Source organism: Hirsutella rhossiliensis (assembly GCF_020360975.1).
Source record: "Hirsutella rhossiliensis strain HR02 chromosome Unknown scaffold00007, whole genome shotgun sequence".
Lineage (NCBI taxonomy): Eukaryota > Fungi > Ascomycota > Sordariomycetes > Hypocreales > Ophiocordycipitaceae > Hirsutella > Hirsutella rhossiliensis.
Genome location: NW_025408673.1, coordinates 2,307,794 through 2,321,175, shown reverse-complemented (window position 1 = coordinate 2,321,175; position 13,382 = coordinate 2,307,794). Strand labels below are relative to the sequence as shown.

Genomic DNA, 13,382 nt, shown 5'->3' with positions numbered 1-13,382 from the left:
AAAGCTTTCCATCCGTCCCTTTTCTTGGGGCGCATGCAATCTTTCTTTTAGACCTTCCTATCGATGTTCTCTCTCCTCGCAGGGACGGTATAACGCAGACGGTTCCCTGTCGGAAGTCTGGAAACTTTAATTCTACTTTAACTGGCTATTTATTGACATCGTTATCTGGCGATTAAGATAGAAATCTACTAGAAAAGCCTAGCATTTATTGAGAAAGATAGTAATCTCGAATTTGCATTTACGAAACTAATCATCCGTAGACAAGATCACTAATATTTCTATGCTACTACTAAGGATCGCTTTTGGTGCGTTCTCTCTAGCCGACTTAGATCGACTCTATAAATCTCAATCCCGACTGATAATATTTAGCCGTTTTTCTCGGCTCAATTCTTACGAGCTCCTAAACCTTTGCCCTTAGAATTCTTCGTCAAGGAGCCGAGTTTGTTAGATTATGGCGATGCTCCGGCGTCTCTATAGCCAAGCAGTCTTATTTTGCAAGAAGTCGAAATTTGCGAAATTCTAAAGAAACGTCTATAACCTAACATTACTACCTATATAGGCTATATTATAACTGCTAATCGAATTAAGGGACTCTACTTTATTAGATATAAAATGACTCTTTAAGAGATTGGGAATTGTCGCACCCTTTAATAAGGACCTTAATCTCCGTGGCATTGAGCAAGGGATCCAGCATTTACATTCCTTAGGCCTCGTCTATAATAACATTAACCCAATAAACATTATAGTTTATGGGATAGATCATGCCATCATTATCGATTTTAATTATTGTTCATAAGAAGGATATAAACTTGGCCTTAAGGCCGGTACACGCGATTAGTCAATAGAAGATCGGAATACGCGAGGTTCGAGAATGATGCCTTTGGTCTCTCAAAGCTGCGAGACCTTATGCTTACGTGCTCTAAAGGTTGAGCTGCTGTGGCTTCCTGCAGATGTCATACCATCGTTGTGGTATAAGCAGACAGTGTCAGCAGCTGTCAACCTAGTCATAGACTCGTAGCTAGGGGTGTCGAGAGACCATGAAGCAGTAATAATCTGATCATTACAAAAGGACACAATCATCCTGCGATTTACATTCAGTAACCAGAAACCCTCTATATCTAAGTGCCCTTAGTGCCTTTCTCGTCTAGATATTGTGTGATAATTGATTTCACATGCGTCAGGAGAAGCGATTATCAACGAATATAAATTTCGTCAATAGAATTAGAAGTAAAAGAATAAGTGCATAGGACCATGCAGTTCTATGTACAGGAACGAAAGCACGTTGTTTGTTCAAACAGTAGCTGTTCCCCAGTCAAGGCGATGTGAAGCGCATGCAAGCCATGGTGCATAAACCAGGATGCATGCACTGTTAAATGGCCTCGTAATTGGGGGCTGACCGCATTTGCCGGCTAAAGACGTGCCGGTCCTCCCACCCTACTCTTTCTAGGCCTGTTTAATATGCAGAAAGCTCACCTGCCTCGATACGTAAATGATTATATTATTTATAGCCTAATCTCAAGGTAATAATGATGCAACCTTACCATGCACGAAGCTACCCATCACCTCCTCCCTATAGGTATACCCAGCCGTTTGTAAAGCGACCGGACAATATTCTCTGGTTCTTACTTCATCTATGCATCGCTGCTATGAAACAAACGTTCGCAATCATGGTCTTCGGGAATGACTTGAACGTTTGTATAAAGCACATCTCGTTTAAGGCAAGCAGGGCCTTTTACACTTTGAGTCCGCATCCTGCTCTTCCTATAATTAAAGTTACCGCATTTCGGCCTGCAGGACGAGATTACCATGGGAGAGGTTACCGAGGCAGGTGCCATGTTCACGATAACCTCGGCCTTTATCGCCCCTTACCTATAATAGATAATTAAAGTCGAGCCACGAGAGGCCTTGCGTAGGCGAACTTAGGCGTTTATCTTTACTGCCTGCCTCTTTTGGCTATCGGACTAATATTCGCCGCCTTGTTTAGCAGTGCAAGAAATACACCCATACTAGGCGTCCTTGCCTACTCTTTTTACGGCATAGAAAGGAGTGACCTTACTATAGGCCGATATCATCGAGGCACTTCCTATTTAGGCACTTCAGTTTTAGATCTTTCGCCCAGTCCTCCAAAGGCAGCCTAAAGCGCTTTTCTTCAACTGCCAGGAAACCAGTGGACTCTATCCAATGCTGAAATGAGGGCGCCGAGTCTGTCAGAGCTTCTAATAGTTTAACCGGCCCGTCTTAAAGCCTCAAGCCGCCTTAATAGTCCGTTCGACTTGACCAAACCGGACCGGCGGTTTTAGGTCCTGCCCCAGACTGGACTAGTAGTCCAATGCCTAACAGACATCTAGTCTCCTGGGTTTCCTTATATAGAGTTGCAGACCGACCTAGACCCTTGTAAGGGCGCAATTGCTATCAATCTTCATTGACAACATGCTGTTAACTGGTGCGCACAAGTTTTGCATGGCCGGATCCATTCCCTTCATCTGCTGTTGGAACTCAGTCAGCGGGTACCTTTTGGGGATTGTAGCAGTCCCATGGTTTGATAAGGGGGTGTGGGTGCTCGCTCCCAGGCCCTAAAACCCCAAGACCATTCCTCTCTGGGCCGATACTTCGACAGACGAGCCTTGGGTGAGCTGACCTGCTCGAGATGTGAGATGCTGCTAGCCCACTGGTATCATGTGATTACAATGTAAATCAGGCCACTCGATCGACTATTCCAAGCCTTGTATGCACATTGATCGTTCGTTACAGGCGGCCTGGGGGTGGCGCGGCTAGGCTGAATTTCCATTATGTGCTGGTTGCACACACTTGCCTTTTTGAGTCATTAGGCTCGGCCAAATACAGGCAAAGTGCTTGTTGTTGCGTGATTGCTGGACCAAGCTTTCTCATGTGTGGTCAATTGACAAAGCTGTCGCTTAGTTAATTCGGTATCCTTTACTGCATCTTTCTGAAGTGACTTGAGGGGGTCTAATAATAGTAGCCCACCGAGCCAAGACCCTTACACCAAGCTACCTTCCTCCACTTCACGCGATTGGCTGGACAGGGCTTGGGCGAGGCTACCTGTGTACTCTACGCGATGGGTTCACTCAGTGAGACGTGCGAACAGCCTCCTGGACAGTGAGTCAACTCTACCTTTTTACTTGTTCTACGTGGCAGGCCCCAGATCCAAGGATCTACGGGTTAAGAATCATATAAGTTATAACCCGTGGATGAGAAATGAGTGGCGCTCCGGAAGCAAAACGACAAGAAGCAAGGGAGGCAGTCTCCACGGGCCCATGTCTTGGTCTTTCGGTTGTGTCTTACACCTGGCTCCGGCGATGCGGCGGAGCAGAGGAGCCGCGTGGGAGACACACATTCCCGGTTGTGCTCACCTCTCGGAGCCTCGAGCCACGGGCCCAAACCAGACCCCAGGCAGTCGTTGCTGTTTCTTCACCCGGTACGATGGTTGTTGCCTTTGTAGCTTGTCCACCCGCATCATCGAGCGACATGTCCTAGGGCAGTACAGTACAGTACACGATGCGCATCGTGTCTGATGAATGTCCGATGGATCTGTCCGATGGATCTGTCCGATGGATCTGTCCGATGGATCTGTCCGATGGATCTCTCCGATGGATCTCTCCGATGGATCTGTCTGATGGATCTAGACCGGTAGACCCCACCACCCAGCTTGTCCCACGTCCGTCCAGCACTTGTGGAGGAGCATGGTTGGTGCGACGTTGGCAGAGCGAGTTAGTGCCTGCCGCTGTCCAATCAGGCTGCAATGGCAGCTCCGCACGGAAAAACAGACGCCTCCTGTGGCGCGGCTGAGGGGAGAGAGCTCGGAGGTTGCTTCAAAGTACCGCTTGGCGGACAATCCTGCCGTAAATGTACTGCCTTCAGATTAGGTAGTACTTTGGTGGCGAGTATACAAGGGCCGCGTGATGGTACAGTTTACCTGACCAAACCAAACTGGGTTCGCGTGCTTCGTCCAGGCTCCTCGCCTTCATCATGTACCATGAGTAAGCCAACCACAGTGTCCCGTACCTGCAAGCTACACGGGGCATGAGTAGTCCCCATCACGTGTGCAGTAAGGCGCCCCCTCCCCCAGAACGGCCGCGAATCAACCACTTCTCTCCCTCTCTGACTCTGCGTCTCTCTCCCTCGCCCGACCACATCGCAGTGCTGCTGCTGCATGCAACACAAGACTGGAACACAACCGACGACCAACCCCAACCTTCGCATCCACCCCGGCCGGCAACGCTCTGCCTCTGCCTCGATGCAGCGCAAGTTTCTTGTCCCCCTCGCGTACCTCGACGTCTGCCACCCAACTCGCCGTTGACCGCCTCCTCCCGTGATTGCAGGCAGCCTGCAGGAGCAACTTCTCTCCTTCACCATCGCCGCCGCTTCTCTTCCCTCTTTCATCTGTCCGCCGGATTCTCGCTCCCTTGGCCACCGTGCTTTGTCTTTTTCTCCTCACCATCGTCCCCACCCTTGATTTTACACTCTCGTGCCACCCTCTCGGAAACGATACCTCGTCTTCACGATGAATCTGCTGCTATCGCCTCAGCCGCCCGTTTTCCCTCATCAGCGCGATAATCACCATCTTTCTACTCCACGATCAGGTGCGTTGGCCGCTCTTTGTGCATGCATAAACTCCCGGCACAACCTCTGTGTTGGCTCCACTGTCATGGTCGAAAAAAAAAACACCTAAACACAAATACAGGCGCAGGCGCACGCCATATGCAACTCTGCTGACTCCAAATGCGCAGTCTCCCCTCTTCCCAGCATGACCAGCCGAAAACGAAAAGCCGACGAAGATGGCGACGAGACTATGTCCCCTTCGAGTTCTCCGGCCGTCCCGTCAAGAACACTCGTCCGTCCATCGAAAAAAATCCGAGCGAATGACATGGTTGGCAGACCGTTGAATCTCCCTCGACTCCTCGAAACGCTCGACGTTGGCCAACTGCGAACCGTGCTCGAACGCATCTGCGAACGACACCCGGACATCGGCCACGAGGTCGTCACCGGGGCTCCGCGCCCCTCGGCCGCGTCCGCTCTCCAGGTTCTGCAAGGCTACCAAGACAAGTTGAAGGCGGCCATCCCCTATGGCGATTCGAGCCCTGAGTACACATACTGCCGCATCAAGGAGCCCATGGTTGCCCTCATCGACGCCCTGTCAGACTTTACGCCCCAGTTTCTCCCTCCGATCGAACTGCAACCCACGAAGTCGCTGCAATATCTCGACGGGGCCACCAAGCTCATCCACGAGCTGCCCAACTGGCAAGCACACGCGTATCGTCACCACAAAGAAAACGCCTACGAGGAAATTTCGAGGGCGTGGGCTCTGGTCATCAACGAAGCAGGAAAGCGAGGCGGGGGCATCAACCTGCACTCGGGCGGTTGGGACCAGACCCTCTTCCGACACAACGAGCAGTCTGGCGGGCGCCTCGGCTCGGCAATGTCTGCCATGGGAAGCAGTGTCGGCTGGATGGCGTCGAATCAGCCACCATCCTCGGACCAAACCTCGATTCTTAACCAGCTCATGGCGGGAACCTACGGATTACCTGTGCGGGTTGGACCGTGGTGAGGCCTGGAAACGGCATCAAGGGGCTGCCGAGGTGTTTGCAGAAATATGACGACGCACTTGACCCAACCTTTTCTTTCTCTGGCATCAACGGCAGCATAGACTTTGGCGCGCATTGTTCTTCACTCATGCGCAGCTGGATGGGACGGCGTTTTTTCCCGATTGTGGCTGTTGATATCCCTTGACCGGCATTCGCAAGCGAAGGGGACCCAAATCACTGATAACTCTTCTCTCGTATGTATATAGCTCGGCATGTGTTGCGTGGAACGCTCGCCTTGGTAATGGGAGGATTTGTGTCGTTGCTTTGCTTTGATGGATGCATGCCGGCGAGCAGGTAGAGCTCGAGTGAACCAGAGATACCGGGCATACGGCCCGGATCGAGCCTTGCAATTGTGTATGTACATGTTGAACAGGCCTCAACTCCTTGAAACGCTCCTCATGAGCCTCTCAATCTCGTGAGGCGAAATTGCGGCCAGAAGAGGCCCGGGCAAGCGGGGCGGTCACGGGCACTCCCGTTTTACCTGCATTGGGAAAAGCACCAAGTGCAGCACTGTGCGCGCGAGTGGCCATCACGTGATAACCTGTCACTCTGTATCTCCCAACGCGCTTCAACCCTTTCCAGCCGACGCGTGTCGAACCAGGCCGTCCGCCAAAGGTGCCCTTTTGCTCCAGACTGCCTGTTCCGCCATTGTCAGCGGACGCGAATGCACGGATAACTTCATCCGTCGCTTGTCATGCCCGCGTAAGCCCTTCCCTGTTGCGCCGGCCCCTCATGTGCTAACGAGGCGCTCCAGCCCAGGCGACCAGCACAAGGCGTGGGTCAACCCCTTCGAAGAGGCGCGCCCCCGTGTGTCGGAATGGACGGCCAAGGAGATTGCCACCATCGCGTCTAAGCTCGACAAGCAGCTCGGGCCTGAGTACATATCCTCACGGTCGGGACCCGGCGGCTCTCGGGTGCACTATCTCACCGCTGAAAAGTGCATCGGCCTCGCAAACGAAGTCTTTGGCTTCAACGGATGGTCATCGTCCATCCAGAACATCCAGGTCGACTTCGCCGACGAGAATCCGCAGTCCCAGCGCGTCAGCATCGGCCTCTCCGTCATTGTCCGCATCACCCTTCGCGACGGCACATATCACGAAGACATTGGCTACGGCTCCATCGAAAATGCCAGAGGCAAAGCCATGGCATTTGAAAAGGCCAAGAAAGAGGGCACGACGGACGGGATGAAGCGAGCGTTGAGGAGCTTTGGCAACGTGCTAGGCAACTGCATCTATGACCAAGAATACGTCAAGCTCGTTACAAAGGTCAAGGCCCAACCCGTAAAGAAGTTTGATCAAGACAACCTGCACCGCCACGCAGATTTCGTGAGGAAGGACCCGGAGAAGGCCGAGGCTACAGGCAACGCGGCTCTCGTCCCTTTCAAGATGGAATCCGCAGAATCGTTTGAGGACTTAATCGGAGGTATGCTCTCGTCCGACGCCTTCGAGGAGATCGACGCTGAATACCCGTAGAACTCGACGAGGCCGACTTTTGCGTCCCAGGAGAGGGCCACCCGGACGAGATTGTCCTGCCCTCTGTCCCGATCCAGGCACAAGGATCCAACGAGAAACCCGCTACGAATCCACCGCCTCAGCAGCCACCCACGCGGGCCCTTTCTGGAACCGCCTCGGGGCCAAGCAATGGTCGTCCGCCACAGACACCGAAGCCGGCTACCCGGAGCTCCACGACACATTACGAGGGACCCCAGAATCAGAATCGCCCCATGCCGGCAGCCCGTGGCCGAGATACTATCAACAATGCTGTCCACCCCCCGCAGCGGCCAGCGCCTCAACCGGCTGGCGGTTCGTCAGAACCGGTTGCGTTCTTTTCCGCCAGGTCTGTGATCCCGAATTCTGACGCGAGCGTTCCCGGACAGACCGGCAACGTGAATGCCGGCCCTCCAAAACAGCTTTTCAACCCCAAGGCCGAGAGCCCGTCTATCCGGAAGACGCCTGGAATCGACCATTCCGCGTCGAGACCGGTGGCCAGGAACGGGCAGCACGTTCCGCCCACCAGCAGTCAGGCCCCGGGGCGACAATCGGTGAATGGCACTCGAGGCAACGTAGTGAATCCATCACTTGACCAGACCGGGCGGATAGGTGCGCCCGGCGGCCCGGGCAGCCCACTGGCGAACAGGGGATCTTACAAGCCGCCAACGATGAAGCGACCACTGCCGGGGGACGGAAACGCCACGACCGCAGCGCGCTCACCGCTGGTTGACATCGCGGCTAATACGAGCGGCCAGGGCAACGCAACAGCGGCAGATGGTGTCGATACGAAACGGCAAAAGTTTGTCTAACGGTAGTGATTTTTCCTTTTCGAGCTGGGCGTACGGAGTTATTCTCTGGGGGGTCCCGCAACCAGATTCCAGTCGGTTGCTCTTCGAATAAAGCGAGGCAGGCCTGGGACGAACTCTGGGACCTGTGAGAAGGCTGATTCTGCCGAAGGAACTTTTTGCGCCTGCACCAATGTCATGAGCGGCGTCTATGGTCGTTTGAGCGACCTCCGCTAAGCTCCCGTCTTGCAACATGATGTTCTATCCAAGATGCCCGAGGCGAACCGGCCTCGTTGATTCTCCGGCTGATGCCATCTATGACCAAACAAGATCTTTGCACCGATTTCTCCCTTGAAGCAAAAACCAATAACACTGCCCTCTCCGTGTGCCTCATTCCGACGTGTCACGTTGGGCATCCGCTCCTAATGAGACAGGATACATTTTTTTTTCCTTCCCTCCTTTTGGCAAGCATCGCGCTACATGTGATGGGAGAAGCTAGCCATGTCCATAGAAAGGTGAAACTCGCCCGTCACGTCAGGCGCCTCCTCGACGACAGCAGCAGCTGGCGCGTCAAAGGCTCCTGCGGCAGTCATGGCGACCAGGCCGTGCTGCTGCTGCGACAGTGGTGATGATTGACTCCCGCTGGTGTCGCTATGTTGCTCGGCACGCAGCCTTGCGCACTCGGCCTTCAGGGTCACGAAGGCCTGGCTGATGGACTGCTCGCGCTGAGTGGATTCCCGAAGGAGCTCCTCCAAGTCGCGGATGCGCTGTTCCTTGCGCTCGCGGTAGGCACGCTGGGAGGCGCGGTTCTGGGCTCTGCGGCGCTGAGAAGGGGGGGAGGGTGTGTTAGCTGGGCGATGGGATGAGAGGCTCAGGGATAACGCGAAGAAACAAGAAGACTTGGGGGAAACACACGACGCGAAGAAGCAACCGAATTCGGGGGGAACACGAGGGGAAGACAAAGAGACACACAAAAAAAGGAAGAGGACACGGAGAGAAGGAGACTGGGGGCTCCTTACAGATAGAACGCCCGGGGGAGCGTTGCGGTAGCGGTTCTCACGGCGCCGTCGAGGGGCCTCGGGAGATTCTTCCTGAAGCAGTGGCTGGGTCGGGATGATGGGATCGCTGACGGTGCTGCGAGGGCTGGTGTAGCTGTAAGAGAAGTTGTTCGGGTCTGGTGTCGTGGACGAATCGGTGTTCTTGACGAGGCCATGTCAGCTCAGCAACACCAACAGGCGAAATCGGGGGGAAAGGGAGGGGGATCAGAGGAGCCCCAAGAGCAGGGATCAAGTATGGGGGTCCGAAGAGACGGAAAACAGGTAAAGAAGAACCGGTCGAAGAGCGGCGGGAACTTGGGGACGGGGGAGAGAAGATTCTACCTACAATGGTGTAGTACTGATTCAGCCCAAAATGTTGTACATGAGGGGGGTCCATGTACTGGCTCTGGCTGTCGGTGAATAAGCCGAGAGGCTGAGGCTGATGGTGCGGATGCGGATGCTGATGCTGGTGCTGGTGCTGATGCTGATGCTGATGCTGATGCTGATGCTGATGGTGCTGATGGTGCTGCTGCTGATGATGATGGAGGAGAAGGCCGGGGTGATACGGCTCGTGGTTCACCGGTGGCTGAGTCAGTGCCGAAGGCGGCGGCGGCGGCAGGTGGCTATGAGACAGTTCATGGATCGAGGGTCTCCTGCTGCTGTTGCAGCTGCTGGCGGCACTGTGGTCCGGCCGAAGCTGTTGCTGTTGCTGCTGCGGCTGGTGGTGGTGAGGATGCTGGTGAGGGAGAGGGTGGTGGCTCAGGTCACCCCTTGACGGATCCATGTTTTCCCACGTGGCGACGGACTCGGGACTCGGAAGAGAGGGGCAGGCAGGGCAGGCCCAAGGCCAAGGCGATGGGGATGTCTATTAAAGGGGGGGAGGCGGTTGGAATGGAGGGGACGAGATGGACGAGCCAGCAAGACAAGCGAGGGGAGTTGAAGGCAGAGCAAACCAGGGGATGGAGGAGAAGAAGATGAAGAAGAAGGCCAAGATGACGAAGATGAAGAAGAGGGTCGAGAAGGATATGGAGAAGCCGAACCGGGAGGAGGGATCTTTTGTCACAAGAGCTTGTCCGTCGTCATCCCATCTCTCCAGCGAGGTTTCTTATCCCATTATACTTCCAGTCGTCGTCGTCGCTCCCATCCGATCCGTCCGGCCGTCCGTCTCGCGGCGTCCGAAGGAGGGAAAGGACGGGAGAAGCAGAAGGGGGTTGATGAGAAGAAAAAGGCCGAGAAGGAAAAAAATTAAGAAGACCAAGTGCAAATAAAAAAACGACGGGCCGTCTTCTCTTATTCTACAGCAAGAGAAAAAAGAGGGCCACAAGGTAAGCATCCGCACGCACACCGCTCACTTATAGCCTTTGCCCATCTCGTCGGCTCGAGACGCGCGCGCCATCGCAGCGGCCGCGGCCCAACAGCGACAAGAAAAACGCTGCCTGCCCCCTCCTGCCTGCTCGTCGTCTTGCTGCCCTCGCTGCTGGCTACTGCCTCTCTCCGCTTCTCTGGCTTGGTCTCCTCTACGGCCCCCCCCCCTTCCCCTGACCGACTTGATCTTGGTCCCGACCCCCAGGCTCTGGCCCCTCCCTCCTCTTCACCTCAAGTCGAGTCGAGTCGTTTCTGAGGGCACACACATGCACAGCCAAGAAAGCAACAAGGGCAAGAAAATTGATAAAAATAATTGAAGAGAATCTGGAACACACACATAGACACTTTGGGCTCCACGATGAACCTGCTACGCCGAGTGACGACGAAGAGCCCGCGGTTGGTGGCAATCTCGTCTCCGCCTACCACCATGAGCGATATCTCTGTCTCTATTTCTCTCAGGCTGCCTCCTCTTCTATTACTTTGCCCTCTCCCACTCTTGTTTTTCCCCCTCTGTCTCTTGCGTGGGCAAGGCCCAACAAGCCGGGCCCCGTGCGTTGGCAGCGTGCATTCGCGTCGTGACACATGGGCCACCGGGTGGTTGGCGCGGGAAAGGGCCTGTTGCCCACATAGAGAGCAGATATGGGATGCCGTGGGTTGTGCGCGAGCTTGGCTTGGCTTTCATTTTTATTTCGATGGTTATTTATTTATTTCAATTCTCGAGCTTTACCTCGTTCTTGTGCGGGTCGTTCGTGGCCGAGGAGGTGGCTTGCCCTCTTTCTCGCCTTTCCTTTGCTCTTACCGTTTGTGGAACAACTGGGAGGCAGACAAGAGATCAAGGGAGACAGAGAAATACGCCGCATGACGTTTCCGCAGCTTCAGATGCAAGGCAGCGGCGGCGGCTGGGCCCGCTCTTCGTCATCCACACGCCGCCCTCCCTCTGCGCCGGCTTCTCTGCCTCTGTTTCCTTCACCTCGCTTTCCCGAGGGCGCGCGGACATCGTGCCAGCCGTTTGTCGCACGTGGCGCAGCGCTGACAAGGCCGTGGCCTGACTGGGCGTGCACAGTATGTTGCGAGGACCCAGAGTAGGAAGAACATGCATACACACCAGGAGAAGGCGTTTATTGTTCAAAGCCTATCTCCCTTTTACCCCCACTCTTGGCAAAAGACGGTCACAAGACACAAGTCATATTTGAAACGAAAGAAGAAATAGGCACTGGCAGCATCTGGGTTGAAAGATGTGGGGGAGAGACGAGGAGGTGTGGGGGACCCTGAGAGGGAGCAAGGGTAAAGAGTAGACGAAGAGGCAGACACATAGGTATACCTACAGGGAACAGGGAAGTTTCACGTATATCATGCCATTGCTTCAGCTAGCGAACAGGCAAGAGAAAGGAAGGGGGGGGGGGGGCAAGGGCTTGATGGCGTGGCCGGGGTGCGTCGGCCGCAGGACGGTGATTGCGCACTTGAGAGCACCGCCGAAAGGAGAAAGGAAAAAGGAAACAGTAAAGGCGAGGCCGAAGTCGATGACAGAGTCGGCGCAGAGGCCTATCTGGCTCGTCATTATGGGTTGGATTCGTAGGCGAGCGAGACGGAGCCCATCCCGTTCACGTTTTCCTTTTAAATCAATATACATTATTCTGAATATTGCCCCTCGGACGAATGAAAAAACAACAGCAGAGGATTAAAGAAGAAGGCGTAAAATAAAAATATTCAAGTGGTCAGGGCGTCAAGCGGGCGTTGGCATCATGTCCAACAGCACTGGGGTGGGGGACCACCTCCCCCCCCCCCTTTTCTCTCTCCAATGGAAGACAGGAGGGACACCGACGATTTGAGCGTGGCACATGCGTCCGTGCCAGGGTCCACGATGAGCTATAAGCGAGGAAACTTCGATATTTAAAGTTTGCCGGTTCGACTGGGGATGGGCGAGATGGTATAAGTGTAGGGCTGCGCGTGTGAAATGGCCCCCTCCTGTGTCGGGCGTAGTGGCCCCGACTCCCGATTCCGGTGGGGCCGGCCCGGCGTTTCGGAACCGGGGGTTCGGCAGTGGGAGCCGGGCGGCGGCAGGGTTGGGACAGCCAACACAAAAAGGAAGGACAAAAAAGAAGGGAAATTGATTCTTGAGCCTGAGAGGAAATGAGTTTCTTATCAGTGCTCGGCAGAAATAAGATGAAGAGGATGATGCACTACAGTATGAAGGGGGCCTGGCCACGACGGCCGAGCAGACACCACAGCCTCTCCCGTTTCTGCTCGGGCGTCGACACAAGGCGGAAACTCACATCCACATATGCACAAGCCCAAGAGGGCCAAGAGAACGGGGAGCCGAGAGTGACACGCTTCCCGTCAAGACCAGCAGGCCAGAACGATTGAGGTAGGTTAAAAAAAGGAGCAACGTAGAAGCATCACGGAAATAGCAATGGACGAATGGCGGTGTCGGGTGACAGGCTAGCATCGGCTTGACGCGAAAGCTGGATGGCCACTGCGCATGCACATCCCGGGCTTCGATGCCAGGAGGCCCCCCGAGTTCAGACGCACACAGCAGCACATCGATCTTACCCGCTTCTACATACCCGCATGGCAGATGACAAGGAAGACGAGCCACGGAAAGGGGGGCCCAAGGCCGTGACCGATCTTTGAGGCCTGGCTCCTCACGGATCGCTCTCGTACAGCATCGGCTCCCCTCTTTTACCACCTTGCGGAAAGGGGGGGGAGGGGCGGAGGGAGAACGCATGGGCCAGCAAGCGCTCGCCTGCCATAGCCCGTTCCATCACCGCTGGAGAGGTGCCCTAGAATGCTTGATATGCGGTCAAGCCGTGCCTGCTGTGCGGTCAACTCCGACCGTTACCTTGAAGGACCTCAGAGAGGGAAAAGGGGGGGGCGGGGAGGGGCATGTCCCCCCCCCCCCCCCCTTTTCGCAGAAAATAAACCACAAAAAGGGGGTCGTTGCGCGACTGTCTCGTCAGGCTGGCCGCCGATCTCCCTTTTTTCTTCGCGTCATTGCTCAAAGCTTTCCCCTTCCGCTTCCTTGGCAAAAGGAGTTTTGCGAGCAATGTTTTAAAAGAAGACAGATAAATGACAGAATCGAGCGAGACCTTGCGCGGACACCCT

The 13,382-nt window shown here is 54.8% G+C and overlaps 2 protein-coding genes across 2 annotated transcripts; one reads left to right on the top strand and one right to left on the bottom strand.

Annotated features, from left to right (window-relative positions):
- Window positions 1-4,522: 4,522 nt before the first annotated feature.
- HRG_07016 (cut8, nuclear proteasome tether protein) lies at window positions 4,523-7,902 on the top strand (the record flags this gene model as incomplete). Its single annotated transcript, XM_044865487.1, has 5 exons — window positions 4,523-4,601; window positions 4,749-5,562; window positions 6,358-7,025; window positions 7,076-7,335; window positions 7,381-7,902. 5 exons carry the CDS (start codon window positions 4,523-4,525, stop codon window positions 7,900-7,902), a joined length of 2,343 nt encoding a protein of 780 aa, XP_044719449.1.
- A 452-nt stretch (window positions 7,903-8,354) lies between these two features.
- On the bottom strand, window positions 8,355-9,699 carry HRG_07015 (uncharacterized protein; the record flags this gene model as incomplete). Its single annotated transcript, XM_044865486.1, has 3 exons — window positions 8,355-8,702; window positions 8,898-9,030; window positions 9,275-9,699. The coding sequence occupies 3 exons, from the start codon at window positions 9,697-9,699 to the stop codon at window positions 8,355-8,357; spliced, it is 906 nt and encodes a 301-aa protein (XP_044719448.1).
- Between the last annotated feature and the right edge of the window lie 3,683 nt (window positions 9,700-13,382).